General features: G+C 55.3%; 2 protein-coding genes and 1 long non-coding RNA gene across 3 annotated transcripts; 2 read left to right on the top strand and 1 right to left on the bottom strand.

Annotated features, from left to right (window-relative positions):
- The first annotated feature begins 1,316 nt into the window (after positions 1-1,316).
- On the top strand, positions 1,317-8,843 carry ARL2 (ADP ribosylation factor like GTPase 2). Its single transcript, XM_007518585.3, has 5 exons — positions 1,317-1,474; positions 3,606-3,716; positions 3,799-3,961; positions 7,665-7,745; positions 7,832-8,843. Exons 1-5 carry the CDS (start codon positions 1,410-1,412, stop codon positions 7,964-7,966), a joined length of 555 nt encoding a protein of 184 aa, XP_007518647.1. The 5' UTR covers positions 1,317-1,409; the 3' UTR covers positions 7,967-8,843.
- A 191-nt stretch (positions 8,844-9,034) lies between these two features.
- Positions 9,035-11,651, bottom strand: LOC132533827 (uncharacterized). Its single transcript, XR_009545570.1, has 2 exons — positions 10,831-11,651; positions 9,035-9,246 (listed from the first exon to the last, which is right to left on the bottom strand). It is a non-coding gene; the product is annotated as an uncharacterized LOC132533827 (long non-coding RNA).
- Positions 10,586-17,307, top strand: SNX15 (sorting nexin 15). Its single transcript, XM_007518737.3, has 8 exons — positions 10,586-10,799; positions 14,308-14,343; positions 14,472-14,592; positions 15,161-15,276; positions 15,366-15,534; positions 15,791-15,937; positions 16,102-16,383; positions 16,810-17,307. Exons 1-8 carry the CDS (start codon positions 10,701-10,703, stop codon positions 16,908-16,910), a joined length of 1,071 nt encoding a protein of 356 aa, XP_007518799.1. The 5' UTR covers positions 10,586-10,700; the 3' UTR covers positions 16,911-17,307.
- Positions 17,308-17,836: the final 529 nt, after the last annotated feature.

Here is a 17,836-nt window from a genome sequence, read left to right as displayed (position 1 = left end):
GTGTAATCAAAAGGCCCAAGAGGATAGCCAGGGGGAAATAGCTTAACTAGCAGAGCACAGGTTTTGCATGCCTGAGGCCCCTGGTTCAATGCCTGGCACCATGTGTACTGGAGTGGCACTCTGAATTGTCTCATGTCAAACTATCTTTATGAAATACCTATTTTTAAATATGTATAGGGATTTTTTTTTCCTTTTAGATAGAGAGGCAGAGTGAAAGAAACCACAGGTACTTCCTTCAATGGGGGCCGGTGGGGGTGGGGTGAAGGGAGGCGGGCACAAAAACGGGTCGCACGCACACACACGGCAAAGCAGTGCACGATCCAAGTGAGCTATTTCACTGACACAAAATGCAGCTTTTAAAACAAGAACACTGCAGGAGTCGGGCGGTAGCGCAGCGGGCTAAGGGCACGTGGCGCAAAGCGCAAGAACCTGCCCAAGGATCCCGGTTCGAGCCCCCGGCTCCCCACCTGCAGGGGAGTCGCTTCACAGGCTGTGAAGCAGGTCTGCAGGTGTCTATCTTTCTCTCCCCCCCCCCCCGTCTTCCCCTCCTCTCTCCATTTCTCTCTGTCCTATCCGACAACAACGATGACAACAATAATACAACAAGGGCAAGAAAAGGGAATAAATAAATAAAATAAATATTACATTTTTTAAAATTATTTTTAAAAATAAAAATAAAGGAAGAAACGATAAGATAATAGCCGGAGAAGAAAACAGACAGATAATAGCCGGAGAAGAAAACAGACAGAAGAAAACAATAATTATTATAATAATAATAATAATTATTATTAATAATAATAATAATAATAATAGTTTAAAAGAAAGAAGACAAGGACCTCTTGATGGATCAAGTCTTTGTGGCAGCCTGCCCCCTCCACCTTGTCATTAGGACAACAGTGACAACCCCCCTGGCCACGGCAGGGAGGACCTGGGCAATGAGACTTTCAGGGATCCAGAGTGTGGCCGGGCCCAGCATGCGCGGGTGAACACCCGGGGCCCCTGCAGCTCCCGGGTCTGCAGCCCAGACGCACCCGAGCCGGGTGTCTGGGGTCACAGGGAGGAAGGCACCGGGGAGCCGGGCCCCAGAAGCCTTTGGGAGAAACTTGGTCATCGCTGGGGGCCTGGGGGTGACTAACCAGCCCCTGGAACAGCGCAAGAAGCCCCTCCCCACCATGCACCGAGCCCCCCGGCCCCGCGCGCACACCCGGGGGCACAGCACACGCCCCCGCCCCGCCGGATGACCGTGACCTCCGCCCCACCCGCGGCCCCGTGGTCACGTAGGCGCGGGGGCGGGGCCAGGCGAGCGGCCGGCCAATGAGCGGCGGCGCCGGCGGCGCGGGAGCCAATAGGAGACAGGCGGGGTCCCGGGCCTGGGAAGAAGCGGCGGCCCGGAGGGGGCTCCCGGGACCATGGGGCTGCTGACCATCCTGAAGAAGATGAAGCAGAAGGAGCGGGAGCTGCGGCTGCTCATGCTGTATCCTCCCGGGGCCGCCGGGGCAGCGGGGCCGGCCGGGCGGTGACGGGCGCCCCCTACCGGGCGCGGCGGGGCCGAACCAACTGCCCATTGTGCGTCACCACGTGGGCCGGCCGATCGCTCCCGCGGGCCGGGGGTCGGGCGGGGGGGTACTGACCACCGGGCGGGCGCCGGGGGTGGGGGGAGGTCCAGCCCCTGAACCGGCTGCGAGTGAAGTCAGGGACCCCCGGGCCGGGGGAAGGTCCACTGCCAAGGCCAAAGCTGCCAGGTGTCCCCGTGGGGGGGGAGGTGGCACCTGCGGGTGACCCGGATGCCCGCGCTGCCCACCCCTGCCCCGGGGTGCCAGGCCCCTGTGCTCGGATTCCTGGGGACGATGAGGCCCCGCGGGCCGTCTGTCCGGTGGGCCCAGCGGTCCGTCTGCCGTGGACCCCGCGACCCGGGTGCCAGGCCGGCACCTCCCCCGCGCTTCTGCGCGCTGATGGCGAAAGGCCTCTCCATGCCGATGAGTGATACTCCGAGGGCACCAATGCGTGCTAGGCAGTGCCCCCAGGGTCACACTGCAGAATACACCCCCCGCCCCCAGTTCACGGGTGCATGCCGGCCAGGGGTGGCATGACAGATGAGTGACAGACACACGGGAGAGGCTGCCAGCGAGCGAGGCCAGGGAGGCGCCACGGAGGACAGCTGACACCGGGTGGGCACCAGCCTGGGCAGGTGCTGAGACTTGGCACAGCCCAGGGGACAGTCCTGCAAAGGCCTGGCAGGGAGAGCTCAGCTGCAGAGTCAGGAGCCCAAGCCTGGGGGGTTAACTTCATACAGGGCCCCTCATACAGGGTTTTTCTTTTATATTACTTCTCTTTATTATTATTTCTGATAGGACAGAGAGAAATTGGGGGGGGGGTGGATAGAGTGGGAGAAAGACCTCTGCATCCCTGCTTCATGGCTCACGAAGTGGCCCCCCCCTGCAGGTGGGGGCTGGGGTCTTGAACCCACCTGGGGCCTCTGGATTAAGGCATGCAATTCCTGTCCTGAAACACACTGAGCTATCTCACCAACCCTCTTCCTTAGCTCTCTCTGTCACGACCAGAAATTTTGTTTTAAAGAATGAAAGCAAGGCGGGGGTAGATAGCATAATGGTTAAGCAAAGAGACTCTCATGCCTGAGGTCCCAGGTTCAGTCCCCCACACAACAACAAGCCAGAGCTGAGCACTGCTCTGGTAAAATAAGTAAATAAGTATATTAAAAAAAAAAAAGAAAGAAAGAAAAGAAAAGAAAGAAGGAATGAAAAGGGAGGAAAGTGTGTGGTCTGGGAGGTGACGCATAAAGCATTAGACTCAAGCCTGAGGTTCCCGAGTTCAGTCCCCAGCAGCACCAGTGTGACGTCTGGCTCGTTCTCCTATCTTTCTCATTGATAAATAAAATCTTTAAAAAAAAATTTTTTTTTTAAGAGTTAAAGCATTAGCCTGGGAAAATGGAATCAGTGCCAGAGAAAGATCACAGCCCAAGAGGTGGCGCAGTGGACTCTCAAACAGGAGGGCCCAAATTAAATCTCTGGCCGCACACGTGCCTGAGTGACGTCCAGGTCTCTGTCTTCATAGGAAGTAGGTCTTGGAGAGGGAGAGAGAAAAGAGGCTGGGTGGTGGGGCTTGAGTGCACATGTTACAGTGGGTAAGAGCCCCAGGTCCCCGTCTGCAGGGGGAAAAGCTTTGCAAGTGGTGAAGCAGGGCTGCAGGTGTCTCTCTGTCTCTCTCTCCCGCTCTATCTCCCCCTCCTCTCTCAATTTCTCTGTCTTATCCATCCAATAGCAGCAACAACAATAAGGGGGGGGGGGATGGCCTCCAGGAGCAGTGGATTCATGGTGCAGGCACTGAGCCCCAGCAATAACCCTGGAGGCGAAAGAAAGAAAGAAAGAGCCTTTAAAGAGAGGGAGAGAGAAAGGAAGTGAGGCATCTGCACATGCGGATCACACTCAGGGCCGCACCACACCAGCTCCGCTCAGCCCCTCCGGCCCTTCCACACCCACCGCATGGCTCAGGCCTGCCAGCCTGCCCTCCTCTAATTCCCAGACACGGTCGCTGGGAGGCGCCAGCACACTGCAGAAGCCACTTAGCTCCTTAACCCGGGCCCCCAGGGGCCTGGACAACGCCGGCAAGACCACCATCCTCAAGAAGTTCAACGGGGAGGACATCGACACCATCTCCCCGACGCTGGGCTTCAACATCAAGACGCTGGAGCACCGAGGGTGAGGGGGGGTCCACGGGGCGGGGCGGGGCAGGTGGGGCCTGGGGGGCGGCCAGGCTGACCCTCCGGCGCCCCCACCCCAGGTTCAAGCTGAACATCTGGGATGTGGGCGGCCAGAAGTCGCTGCGCTCCTACTGGCGGAACTACTTCGAGAGCACGGACGGGCTCATCTGGGTGGTGGACAGCGCTGACCGCCAGCGCCTGGAGGACTGCCGGCGGGAGCTGCAGAGTCTGCTGGTGGAGGAGGTGGGCAGCGCCTTCCCTGGGCCTCCCCCAGTCCAGAGAGAGAGAGAGAGAGAGAGAGAGAGAGAGTGTGTGTGTGTGTGTGTGTGTGTGTGTGTGTGTGTGTGGTGGGGGAGGCCTGTGTGATCCCAGGCATGGCACATAGCATCTCTCTCTGAACCATCTCTTGCCTGAACCAAAAACTTTATTTTTATTTATTTATTTTTTTAACCAAAGCACTGCTCAGCTCTGGCTTATGGTGGTGGTGGGGGGGTGGCGGCGGTGATTGAACCTGGGACTTTGAAGCCTCTGGCATGAAAGTCACCTTGCGTAACCATTAAGCTATCTACCTCTGCCCCAAAACAGTTTTCTCTCTCTCTCTCTCTTTCTTTTTATATCTTAATTTTTATTACTTGCTTGTTTATTTGTTTGTTTTTAAATATTTATTTATTCCCGTTTGTTGCCCTTGTTGTTTTCTTGTTGTAGTTATTGATGTCATCTTTGTTGGATAGGACAGAGAGAAATGGAGAGAGGAGGGGAAGACAGAGAGGGGGAGAGAAAGATAGACACCTGCAGACCTGCTTCACCACCTGTGCAGGTGGGGAGCTGGGGGCTCGAACCTGTATCTTTATGCTGGTCCTTGCACTTTGCGCCATGTGCCCTTAACCCGCTGCGCTACCACCCAACTCCCTATTTATTTTTGATTTTTATTTTATTTATTTTATTTATTATTTATTTCATTTTTGAGAGAGATGCAGAGAGAGAAATACCAGAGCACTGCTCAGCTCTGGCTTATGGTGGTGCGGGGATTGAACCTGGGGCTTCGGAGCCTCAGGCATGAGAGTCTGTTTGCATAACCATTATGCTATAATACCCGCCCTGCTTATTTATTTTATTTGACAAGACAGAGATAAATTGAGAGGGGCTGGGTAATGGTGCTCCTGGTTGAACCGCACATGTTATATATGCGCAAGGACCCAGGTTCAAACCACTAGTCCCCATCTGCAGGGAGAAGCTTTGCAAGTGGGGAAACAGGTCTGCAGGTGTCTCACTTTCTCCCTCTCTCTCCCCAACTTCCTCTCAATTTCTGGCTGCCTCTATCTAATAAATACAATATAATAAAAACTTTTAAAAAGAGAAAAGGGGGAAGATACACACACACACACACACACACACACACACCTGCAGCGCAGTGTCATCACTCATGAAGCTTCCTCCCAGCGGTGGGGACTGGGAGCTTGAACCTGGATCCTTGCGCTTGGTGAGACATGAATTTAAGCAACTGTGCCACCGTCTAGTCCCTTATTTCTTTTTTCAGTTTGATTTTTTGTTTTTGTCACCAGTGTTATCACTGGGGCTCAGTGCCTACATGGCAAATCCACTGCTCCTGGAGGCCATTTTTCTTTTCTTATTATTTTTATTTTATTTGATAGGACAGACAGAAATTGAGATAGGAGTGGGAGAGACATGGAAAGAGAAAGAGACCCCTGTAGACCTGCTTCACCACTGCAGGTGGGGACCAGGGACTTGAACCTAGGTCCTCCCACATGCTATTTTATGTACTTAATTGGGTTCACCACTGCCCAGCCCCCAAGATTGATTTTTATTTAGTTATTTATTCTGGATAGAGACAGGAGAGAAACTGAGAGGGGAGGAGGAGATTAAGAAGGAGAGAGACTGAGAAACACCTGCAGCACTGTTTAGCCACTTGTGAAGCTTGCCCCCTGCAGATGGCAAGGTGGGGACTGGGTCACTGAGCATTGTAACACGTGCACTTAACTGGGTGCACCCCCACTCGGACCCTTAAAGGTGGGTTTTATTTCATATTACCAAAAACAGAAAGAGAGCATCACGAGAGAGAAAAGCCATAACACTACTCTGCGGGTGGAACCAGGAGCCCCAGGCATGTGAGTGTGTGTTCTACCAGCTGAGCTATTTCCATAACCATAGGAATTTAAAAAAGGGGGGGGGTGGGCAGGTGGTGCAGTGGGTTAAACGCATGTGGCGCAAAGCACAAGGACCAGCTTAAGGATCCCGGTTTGAGCCCCTGGCTCAGTCGCTTCACAGGCGGTGAAGCAGGTCTGCAGGTGTCTGTCTTTCTCTCCCCCTCCCTGTCTTCCCCTCCTCTCTCCATTTCTCTCTGTCCTATCCAACAACGAACAACATCAACAATGGCAATAATAATAACCACAACGAGGCTACAACAACAAGGACAACAAAAGGGGAAAAAAATGGCCTCCAGGAGCAGTGGATTCATGGTGCAGGCACCGAGCCCAGCAATAACCCTGGAGGAAAAAAAAAAAAAAAAAAAGAAAGAAAGAAAGAAAAGAAAACAGTTTTCTTTCAATCAAATTTTAAACTTGGGGACCTGGGGCAGAGAACTCAGCCTGTTAGGGCACAAGACATGCATGCCTGGGGCCCCAGGGTCAATCCTCAGCACCATCTTAAGATGCTCTGGTGTGTCGGTGTGTCTGTCTGTCTTCTCTTTCCATAATAAAAAGCAAAGGGCGGGGGTGGGGGGGAAGTCGGGCTGTAGCGCAGCGGGTTAAGCGCACATGGCGCAAAGCACAAGGACCAGCATAAAGATCCTGGTTCGAGCCCCCGGCTCCCCACCTGCAGGGGAGTCACTTCACAGGCAGTGAAGCAGGTCTGCAGGTGTCTGTCTTTCTCTCCCCTCTCTGCCTCCCCCTCCTCCCTCCATTTCTCTCTGTCCTATCCAACAACAACGACATCAATAACAACAACTATTACAACAAGAAAACAACAAGGGCAACAAATGGGAACAAATAAATATTTTTTTAAAAAGCAAAGGGGGGACAGAGAAGACAGCATAATGATTCTGCAGAAAGCCTTTCAAGTCCAAGGCTCCAAAGTCCCAGGTTCCATCCCAGCACCCCCATAAGCCAGAGCTGAGCAGAACCCTGGTGAGGAAACAAACAAAACCTAAATGAACAAATAATGGACCCCATAAACTTGGGGGAGGCATGAGACTTGCAGTAGGACCCTGGGCCTTGGGACCCTCGTGGGTTTATTTGTTTTGAATATTTATTTATTTACTTTCGCTGCCCTTGTTTTATTGTTGTTACTGGTGTCGCTGCTGGATAGGACAGAGAGAAATGGGGAGAGGAGGGGAAGACAGAGAGGGGGAGAGAAAGACAGACACCTGCAGACCTGCTTCACCACTTGTGAAGCGACCCCCCTGCAGGTGGGGAGCCAGGGGCTCGAACCGGGATCCTTACGCCGGTCTTCGCGCCTTGCGCGCCACATGCGCTTAACCTGCTGCGCTACCGCCCGACTCCCCTTTTATTTTTCTATTATTTAAGAAGGTGAAACAGAGATAGGGAGGGTGAGAGACGGAACACTGCAGCACTGCCCCACCACTCAGAGCTCCCCTCTCCACCGCAAGTGAGGCCCAGGGGCTTGAACCCAGGTCCTCTCGCACTTGGTAGCATTTGCACTCTACCAGGCACCTGGTACCAACATTCGTGTCCTTTGGCCTCTGTGCGTGTCAGACCCGCAGATGGGGACTGTCCAAGAGCCCCTCAGGGTGCCGGGCTCCCAGTGATCTAGTGCCCTTCCTGCTTGTGGAAGAGGAAACTGAGGCACAGAGGAGTGAGGTGCCCATTGGGTGGCGACCTGGACGGAAACCAAAACCCCCCAGCCCCCACCCTGGATCCCTTCACTTCCCCCTCTGACCCCACCCCCACCCCACCCCGTCTCCCCCCAGCGCCTGGCCGGGGCCACCCTCCTCATCTTCGCCAATAAGCAGGACCTGCCTGGAGCGCTGTCCTCCAACGCCATCCGGGAGGTGAGTGAGCACCAGGCCTGCCTGGAGGTGGGAGGCTCCCCTGGCCGGGGACCCCCACGTCTCAGCAGCCCTCCCCGACCCCCCAGGCCCTGGAGCTGGACACCATCCGCAGCCACCACTGGTGCATCCAGGGCTGCAGCGCCTTCACGGGGGAGAACCTGCTGCCCGGCATCGACTGGCTCCTGGACGACATCTCCAGCCGCGTCTTCACCGCGGACTGAGCTGCTCCCCGAGCCCTGGGCCCCCAGGTCCTCGCCAGGCTCCGTGGGGGGACAGTCCACCAGTCCACTAACACTCCCCGCCCCGCTCCATAACCTGCTGCTGCTGCTACTCCCGCCCGCCGCTCCAGGGTTAGGAGGGCTGTGCCCCTGTTACCCTGGGGCTCCACACCAGGGTGCCTGGGCTGGGGCTGGGAGGGGGCTGCCTTTGCTGCTACCCAGGCTGTGACAGGGCCTTGACCCCTTGCTCAGCTGTGAGAATAAACCCTTCCTTGCCCCAACCCCTGGCAGAGTCATTTATGAGTCCACAGCTTTGAGACCAGCTGGAAGCCATGATGGGGGGGGGGGACTGGACACAGGACAGTGTCGGGCAGAGGGTGCCTCAGAGGCAGGTGGGGGAGTGACAGAATACGACTGCCAGTCATTCATGTGGCAGCATCCAGGCGGCCTTCCCAGAAGAGGCGATACCTAGGTGGGCTAAGTGGTTACTGCGCTCAGGGACGGATCCAGAACTGGCCTGGTCGCTTGTGGGATGGAACAAGGGCTGAGGCTTTGCAGCCGGGAATCATGTGCAGTGGACAACCTGGGCAACCGTACTAGGTAGCTTGGTGCCAGCAGAGGGAATCACCGGACGGAGGCATTAGAAGCAGGGAAACGGGACCGGGCTGACTCAGGCGCAGGAGGGCATGGGCAGAGCCCTAGGGAACCTCAGTGACCCCACCTTCCCCCAGAGGGCAGGCCAGCGGGTGTCCTCCTGGTCCCCCTCTTCCCCCCTGCTCCTTCCAGGACTGCTTGCTCACTGCTCACAGTACCCCCCCCCCCCCCCCAGCAACGAATGGTTCCTCTCTCCTAAAAATAAATGAGTGAATATTGTCTTAAAGATGGATTTCTTTTCGGGGCCACCTGGTTAAGCACTCATACTACAGTGTGCAAGGATCCAGGTGCAAGTCCCTGGTCCCTATGTGCAGGGGGGAAAGCTTCACAAGTGGTGAAGCAGGGCTGCAAATGTCTCTCTATCTCTTCCTCCTCTCTCAATTTTTCTCTGTTTCTATCCAAGAATAAATAAATAATAGAGAAAAGATGATTTATTTTCCTGGGTAGAGAGCTCACTGGGTATGGTGGCTGCTTTGCCATGGGCGGTGCGGTTCAGGCTTGAGCCCTGGCATCACACCGAAGATGCTGTGGCACTGGAGGAAGCCCTGGCGCTGTGGTCAGAGTCTCTCTCCCTCCCTCTCTGCCTGGATGGCAGAGCAGTGAGATCACACATACAGGAAGGCCCGGCTCTGCAAACAGTGATGGTGGTTTTTGTGTAAGTATTATGAGCCAAGAGTTAGTCCGCCTGGAAGAGCATGTACCTTACCAGGCACAAGACCCTGGGTTCGAGCCCGAACACCACTGCTGCACTGGGACCTTCCCATGGGTGCCGGATTGGCGCTGTGGTGTCTCTCCTTTCTCCTCTCTCCCAATGCAAAGGCTGCCCAGGGGCGGTGGCGATATCAAGGCCCCAGCTTGGGGCCAGATGGCAGTGCTGCTGGTTGAGGGCATTAACAGTGCCCAAGGGAGGGGGTTCAAGCCCTTGGCCCCACCTGCAGGGGGAAAGTTTCACGAGTGGTGAAGCAGTGCTGCAGGTGTCTCTCTGCCTCTCTATCTTCCCCTGCCCTCTCAATTTCTCTGTCTTTATGCAATAAATGTAATAAATATAGTAATAATAATAATAGTCCCAGCTCTTAAAAAAAAAAAAGAAGGCCCTAGAGCAGTGGTTGTGTGTGTATTGCCCTGGCGTTTACAAATGTTTCAGGGGGGAGTCGGGCGGTAGCGCAGCCGGTTCAGCGCAGGTGGCGCAAAGTGCAAGGACCCGTGTAAGGATCCTCGTTCGAGGCCCCGGCTCTCCACCTGCAGGGGAGTCGCTTCACAGGCGATGAAGCAGGTCTGCAGGTGTCTGTCTTTCTCTCCCCCTCTCTGTCTTCCCCTCCTCTCTCCATTTCTCTCTGTCCTATCCAACAACGACATCAACAACTACAACAAAACAAGGGCAACAAAAGGGAATAAGTAAATAAATATTAAAAAACTGTTTCGGGTGGGGGGCAGGGGGCAGGCAGTGACACACTCAGCTGAGCACAGATGTTGTCATAGGCAAGAACCTCGGTTCAAGCCCCCAGCCCCCAGCTGCAGGGGGGAAGCTTCACTAGCCGTGAAGGTCTGCAAGTGTCTCTTCCTCTCTCCCCCTTCCCTCTCAAGTTCTCTCTGTCCTATCAAATAAAAAGTACTTAATGAAAATAAAATTTTAAAAAAGTTTTGGCCCCGGAAGGTGTCACGGCGGTAAAAGCATTAGACTCTCAAGCACTCCGTCCTGAGTTCGATCCCCAGCATCGCATGTGCCCCCACGACTCAGCGGTTCTCTCTCCCTCTCATTGGGAAATTAATTGTGAAGTTTTGAGTGGGTGGGTGGAGAAAGAAGATCGGGAAGCAAGGTGTCTGGAGCGGGCAGACAGAGCCTCTGCCAGCTCACCCTCCGCCCGCGCTCGCCTCCTGCACGCTTTCCCCGCGCCCCAGGACTTTGCAGACGCTCCCTTGGCGGCGCACACGGCAGAAGGACGCCGTCACTTTCGCCCCGCTCCCTGCGCCGGGCCGCAGCGCGCAGGCCCCGGAGAGGCGCGGCCGCCCGGCTGACCCGTAGGGGCGGGGGCGGCGCGGCGGAGACCGAGGCCGGGGCCGGCTGTGCTCCCGCCGCCACACCATGTCCCGCCAGCCCAAGGACGACTTCCTGCGGCACTACACCGTCTCCGACCCGCGGACCCACCCCAAGGGCTACACGGAGTACAAAGTCACCGCGCAGGTGAGGTGGGCCCGGCGGCGCCGATCTTTACCCTTTTAAGTGGAGAGGCCCGAGAAGCTCTTTAAGGCAGAGCGCTGCGGAAGCTCTCCCTCCTCTGCCGACAGAAAGGGGTTTCCCCTTTAAGGGGAGGCTGCGCCTGGCAGTTCGTTAACTTCTGTGGCCGTCGGGGGGCGGGGCTACGGGCAGGCCCAGACCTCTTAAAGGGGCGTGCACGGGCCGCGCCCCGCAGACCCGGCGGGTGTGTGTGTGCTCACGCCCTGAGCTGGCCGGGTCGGGCTGGAAATACCTTTAGTAAATTCTCCGGTCCCTGCGAGCAGGTTCTGTTTGTGGGTTTGCTTCATATTATATGCAGGTTCTTTACAGAGTTTTTTAAATGTATATTTCTGTGGGCCTTTTTTTTTTTTTTTTTGGAGGTCAAGGCCTTTTTTAAAAATAAGTGTGATTAAAGTGGCTTGCAAGATTGTAAGGTTACAGTACATGTAGTTCCACACCACACCCACCACCAGTTATTATTTTTATTTAAATATGATGATCCGCCACCTGGGAGGTGGCTCAGTGCATACTGCGTCCGATTTGCAGGCGTGGCTCATGGCCAGAATTCGGTTCTCAGCATCGCATGTGCCAGAGTCATGCTCTGGCTCTATCATGTGTCTGTCTGTCTGTCTGTGTCTGTATTTTCTTTTTGTTTTAATATTTATTTATTCCCTTTCGTTGTCCTTGTTGTTGTAATTATTATTGTTGTTATTGATGTCGTTGTTGTTGGATAGGACAGAGAGAACTGGAGAGAGGAGAGGCAGACGGAAAGCGGGGAGAGAAAGACAGACACCTACAGACCTGCTTCACCGCCTGTGAAGCGACTCCCTGCAGGTGGGGAGCCGGGGGCTCGAACCAGGATCCTTATGCCGATCCTTGTGCCGATCCTTGTGCTTTGCGCCACCTGCGCTTAACCCGCTGCGCTACCGCCTGACTCCCCTGTGTCTGCGTTTTCTAACTGCGCAGCAAGTAAAGACTCAAGTTGAGGGAGTCGGGCGGTTTTTGTTTTTAATTACTACCAGGGTTACCGCTGGAGCTGGATGCCTGCAGGGCATATCTTCCACTCCGAGTGCCAGTTTTTCCTTTTATTATTATTATTATTATTTTATTGATAGAAGTTGAGAAGGAGAGAAAAAGACACCTGCAGCACTGTTTCACCACTCATGAAACTTAAGTGCTGTAGGAGAGGATCAGAGGCTTGAACTCAGGTCCTTGTGCATGGTAATGTGTGTGCTCCATGGGGTGTGCCATCACCTGACCCCTGACTCCCTCCCCCTTGTTTTTAATGTTTATTTATTGGGGTCGGGTGGTGGCTTACCAAGTACCAAGAGCACGTTACCACATACAAGGACCCTGGTTCAAGCCCTGGGCTCCCACCTGCAGCAACTTGATGAGCAGGAATGCAGTGCTGTAGGTGTCTCTTCTTTTCTTTCTCTCTCCCTCTCTCTTTTTCACTGTCAAAAAGAAAAATCATGACTACTGGGAGCAGTGGAGTCATGCACTTACAGAACCTCAGCCATAGTCCTGGTGGCAAATAAATAAGTAAAAAGAAAAAGAGAGCCAGAGCGTCACACTGGCACACGTGACTCTGGGCATCCAAGTCAGGACGTCAGGCTATTGAAAACTCGCCATTGCACCACCCACAGGCCACTGTTCTCACGGATTGCAAATGTCATTTCTCCTTTCCGGTCCGCACGCATTTGCTTCCTAGGAACAACTGGTGCTAATTTTTTAAATTATCTTTATTGGATAGAGACAGCCGGAAATTGAGAGGGTAGGAGGGAGAGAGATGGAGAGAGAGAGAGACCTGCAGCACTGCTTCACCACTTGGCAAAGCTTTCCCCCTGCTGGTGGGAACCAGGGGCTAGAACCCGGGTCTTTGAGCACTGTAACATGTACGCTCAACCAGGTGCGCCACCACCCGGCCCCTTGCTGCTAAATTCTTATTCATCATTGTAGATAAGGGTACATAAAAGTGTACAGAGACAGGCCTGAGGAGATAGCACTATGTAACACAACACACTTTAATGCCTGAGGCTCCAAGGTCCCCGGTTCGATTCCCAGCACTACCGCCCATAGGCCAGAGGTGAGCAGCGCTCTGGGAAGATAATAAGTAAATACCAGCAAAGGGCTGGGGAGACAGCAGAATGGTTCTGCAAAAGACTTTCATGCCTGAGACACACTGATATATGTTTGCTGCCGGGGATCAAACACAGGACCTCATGCTTTACCCCACGGTAACTCCTGAGACCATTTCCGTAAGTTTTCAAACTGAAATGATAGAGTCCTTTGCACAAATCTCACACATGCAGCTCAGCCCTGTTCACACACATCCCTCTGTCTGAACTCTGCCCAAGTCAAAGGCTTCTGTCCCTTCCTTGAACTTCGCAAGCTAGTCCTCGCCTCCTGCAGGGGGCGCTGCCGTCCTGCATTCTGTCGCCCCGGGCTCATTTTACCGGGTTTTGACAGTGAAATCTTGGGACAGGTGCCTCTTTCACTCTCTAGAATGTGTTTGGGATTCATCCACATTGCTCTGTGTATAAGGTTCGTTCTTTCTTTCTTTTATTTATTCCCTTTTGTTGCCCTAGTTATTGTTGTTCTTGATGTCGTCGTTGTTGGATAGGACAGAGAGAAATGGAGAGAGGGAGGGGAAGACAGAGAGGGGGAGAGAAAGACAGACACCTGCAGACCTGCTTCACCGCCTGTGAAGCGACTCCCCTGCAGGTGGGGAGCCTGGGGCTCGAACCAGGATCCTTCCGCCCGCCCATTAACGCTTTGCACCATGTGCGCTGAACCTGCTGTGCTACCACCCGACTCCCGGTTTGTCTTTCTTACTGCCATGATGTAGTAGGCCCAGGATGTAAAGAAAAGATCTCTGCTTTTCCTTTTTTTTTTTTTTTTTCTTTCATTCTTTCTTCAGCTGCAGTGAACGACATGCTGTCACCACTCCAGGCTTCTTTTTCATGAGGGGGTGGGGGGAGAGAGCAACACCCAAGTTTCTTCGGGTGTCATGACACCTTCCGTTTGGTGCTGGACTCAAACCTGGGCTGCTTTCATGGCAAGGCAGATGCCCTACTGGCCGAGCTCTCTCTCTCTCCCCCCAGCCCTGAGGATGTTGTTTGGAACCCTTATACACATAACATAATGAAAACAGACTCTGCCCCTTATCCCAGGCTATCCTTTCCAGGACCCCAGGGTGTGTGGCAGGGGGTGTAGGGGGTGGGCTTCCTTCTCCGGGGACAGAGTGGCTGCTGAGACGGAGTTTGGGCTCCCCAGCCTCGCAGATCCTGAGGCTGGATCAGTCCACACGGTGCTTTAGGGCTTCTCCCATTTGACAGAAGAGGCAAGCGGCCGGAAAAGCGCTCACACGCCAGACCTGGAGGCTGATGACCTGTGATGGGGGGAGGGGTGGGGTCTTCGGGGTGCTGGGTGTCAGATGTGGCCCCCGGCTCACCTGATCCTTTTCTTCCCTCAGTTCATCTCAAAGAGGGACCCCGAGGATGTCAAAGAGGTGAGGTGAGGCGAGGCGAGGCGAGGGGCACCCCAGTTCCAGACTCAATAAGGGGGCAGCTGGTAACCGAGAAGGTCGCAGCCCCTGCCTCCCAGCCCTCACGGTGCCCCGGCCTGTGTCCCTCCCAGGTGGTCGTCTGGAAGCGGTACAACGACTTCCGCAAGCTGCACGGAGACCTGGCCTACACCCACCGCAACCTTTTCCGGCGCCTGGAGGAGTTCCCCGCCTTCCCACGCGCCCAGGTGTTTGGTGAGTGCGGAGCCCACAGGCCCGAGGTGGAGGGCGAGGTGGGCACACGGGCTCTCACACGGGCTCTCTTACTTTCCTGAGCGAGGAGGCTGGTCTGTTCCTGGAGGCTCCCTCTGAGCTGATCTTTTGCAGAGTGGAGGGGTCCTCTCAGGCAGGTTGTGCTGTGGGGGTGGGGTGGGGGTCCAGCAGGCAGAGACCTTGGCAGGAGAACAAGAAGACTAAACCGCTGTGTACATAAGAGAGAAGGGCGGGGAGGATGGACTTGTGTGTGGCCGTGGGCCCATCACTGCCCGCTCTGAGCCTTATGCTGTGGGTCTCCCTGCTACTCCAAAGCCGACTGGAAGTGCTTAACTGCTTGTGGCTGGCCCTCCTTCCCATCTGTGACCCACAGAAGCAGAGATCTGACTTCTCTGTTGTTCACTCTGACCTTAGCGCATAGTAGGTGCTCAGCGCCCCTGGTAACCAGAGGGGGGGTAGGCAGGGGCAGCGGGCGCCCACATTCTCTCGAGCAGAATAAGGAATGGGGGGGTCATTGCTTCTCTCCCCGCCTCCATGTCCGGGGCTGCAGGCCGGTTTGAAGCCTCAGTGATCGAGGAGCGACGGAAAGGGGCCGAGGACCTGCTGCGTTTCACCGTGCACGTCCCCGCACTCAACAACAGCCCCCAGCTCAAGGAGTTCTTCCGGGTACGTGTGCCTGTGGGGGAGCTGCCCAGCACCGGAGAAACCCTGCTGCCTGTGCCCGTGACTCTCTGGCTGCTCTCTGTCCCCCACAGGGTGGCGAGGTGACTCGACCCTTGGAGGTACCCAGGGACTTGCACAGCCTGCCACCCCCTCTGATCCCCACGCTGCCCCTGGATGAGCCCCTGCAGGCCCCCGATGAGTCCTGGCTGCCTCAGCCACTCCCTGCGGAGAAGAGGGGCCTCGAGGAGCTGGAAGTGCCAGGTAAATCCGGGTGGGTGTGGGGGGAAACAGGGTTCAGCGCTCCATCCCCAGGACCCTCGGTAAAACACCATGGTGTGTTCTGGAGCCTCCCTGCCCCCAGAGCCTGTCTGCCCCGGTCTCTGCCCTTCTCTGGATTCCAGGTTGGGAATCTCCTGAGGGCTTATCTGTACCCGGTCGCAGTCAGAGGGGCTGACTGAAAGTGAAAGCTGGGAAACGGGAAGGGGCAGTGTGACTGCCCCCACTGTCTATTCCGCAGCGAGCCCCCCACCCTCTAGCCCAGCCCAGGAGGCGCTGGATCTGCTCGTTAACTGTGGGAGCTCGGAGGAGGCTGCCGGCTCCCCGGCCCGAGGGCCCGCCCTCACCGAGTCAGAGCTGGCCCTCTTCGACCCCTTCTCCAAGGAAGGTATGGAGCTGGGAGGCATAGTGGTACAGATAGAGGAGAGACCAGGCTAGTTTGCTGTGCCCGGGCTCTACCAGGGACAGGTGCCCAGATGGGCAAGGGAGCGCTGGGGAAGGAAGCCCAGCCTGGCATGAGCCCCACCCACCCCATCCCTGCTGTCACTGCAGAAAGTGCAGGCCCGAGTCCTACCCACGTGAGCGAACTGGCGGCAATGGAGGCAGACTTGGAAAGGGCAGACCAGGAGCCCTGGGAGCCAGGAGGACAGGAGGAGGAGGAAGAGGAGGAGGGGGCGGCCGCGAAGGATGTGGAAGGACGGCCCGCCCCGGCCTACCTGAGCCGAGCCACCAAACTCATCACCCAGGCCCTACGGGATGAGAAGACGGGTGCTTACGCCTCGGCACTGCAGGGCTACCGCGAGGGCGTACACATCCTGCTCCAGGGGGTGCCCGGTGAGTCGGACCGGACAGCGGGCTGGTGGGGGAGCAGGGCAGGCACAGGGGCCCCAGTAACGGTGCAGTGCGGGCAGGGGAACTCACAGAACCAAGCCACTCGGGGATCAGCAGGCATGGCCCCTCCCTGACCGGCTGGCAGCCGTCCCAGGACGGCGTCTTCACCTTACAGTGCCTCAGTTTCCATATTTGCAAATGGGAACAGTAGATACTGGCTTCCAGAGAAGCCGGAAAGACACACACTGATGCTCTGTGCTAAGTGATTGGTACAGCAGCCCACTATAGGGTCGTGCAGTGGCTGGAGCACTGGACATCAAGTACGCACGGGGGACTGAGTTCCATTCCTATCACTGCATGTACCGGGCTGTTGTCCCGGACTCTGGGCCTGTGCCCGGACACCTCAGCCCACCTGTTCTCTCCTCGTAGATGACCCTTCCCTGGCCCGCAGGGAGGGCGTGAAGAAGAAGGCGGCTGAATACCTGAAGCGGGCGGAGGAAATCCTGCACCAGCACCAGCCCCCACCCTGAGAGGCTCAGTGCCTTCCCCAGACTCCAGCGCCAGCACTGCCGCCACCCCTCTCCCTGGTGCCCAGTCTTGTAATTCCAGGGGCCACTTCTGTATGTGACCGGACCAAGAGTGAGAAAAAGAACCAGTTCTCAGCTCCCTGACTGCACCTGCCACCTGGGAGTCAGGGCATCACACTTCTTATCCTCCTGTTCCGGCTCTGGTATGAAAACCTCTTCTGCAAATCACCGAGAGCCCGGTTCATCCACAGCCAGATCCGGCCCAGCACCTTTATAAGGCCTATGAGTCAGGATTTTTTTTTTTCCAGTTTTCAAGTGGGTGGGGAGAAATAACAGTCCATGATAAGTGAAAACGACATGAAACTTAAGTATCTAAAAATAAAGTGTTAAAAAATAATAATGGAGTGCTACTGGCACAGGGCCAGGCCATCCGTCTAGTATTGTCTGTGAATGCTCCCTGCAGGGTCAAGTGGATGCAAAATCAAAGTTCTGTCTTTTTTGGAGTAATTTAAAAAAAAAAAAAACTTTGATAGGAGAGAAATTTAGAAAGAAGGTGGATAGAGTGGGAGAGAGCCAGAGAGACACCTGCAGCACTGCTTCACCACTTGTGAAGCTGTCCCCCTGCAGGTAGAAGCCAGGAGCTTAAACCTAAGTTCTTATGAATTGTAATGTGTGCACTTAACCAGGCGCACCACCACCCAGCCCCTTTTTCTGAGTGATTTAACAATGGTTTACAAGACTATATGATTGCAGGGTTACAGTTTCCTACTGAACCCACCACCAAAGTTCTGTGTCTGCAGCCTCCACCACAGGTCTCACTAGGTCTTAGTGACACTTTACTTGGCTTTTGTTGTTGCAAGTTCACGTGTTTGAATAATAGTCCCCACCCTTCACTAGTGATGAAGCAGGTCTGCAGGTGTCTTTCTCCC

Source organism: Erinaceus europaeus, chromosome 17 (assembly GCF_950295315.1).
Source record: "Erinaceus europaeus chromosome 17, mEriEur2.1, whole genome shotgun sequence".
Classification (NCBI taxonomy): domain Eukaryota; kingdom Metazoa; phylum Chordata; class Mammalia; order Eulipotyphla; family Erinaceidae; genus Erinaceus; species Erinaceus europaeus.
This window is presented reverse-complemented; position numbering and strand designations above follow the sequence as displayed.

Coding starts and splice junctions, on each gene's coding strand:
- ARL2 (XM_007518585.3), top strand. CDS start 1,410: ATGGGGCTGCTGACCATCCTGAAGAAGATGAAGCAGAAGGAGCGGGAG. Junction 3,962..7,664: donor AGAGTCTGCTGGTGGAGGAG/GTGGGCAGCGCC, acceptor GTCTCCCCCCAG/CGCCTGGCCGGGGCCACCCT. Junction 7,746..7,831: donor CCTCCAACGCCATCCGGGAG/GTGAGTGAGCAC, acceptor CCGACCCCCCAG/GCCCTGGAGCTGGACACCAT.
- SNX15 (XM_007518737.3), top strand. CDS start 10,701: ATGTCCCGCCAGCCCAAGGACGACTTCCTGCGGCACTACACCGTCTCC. Junction 15,938..16,101: donor CGACCCCTTCTCCAAGGAAG/GTATGGAGCTGG, acceptor CTGTCACTGCAG/AAAGTGCAGGCCCGAGTCCT. Junction 16,384..16,809: donor CCTGCTCCAGGGGGTGCCCG/GTGAGTCGGACC, acceptor CTCTCCTCGTAG/ATGACCCTTCCCTGGCCCGC.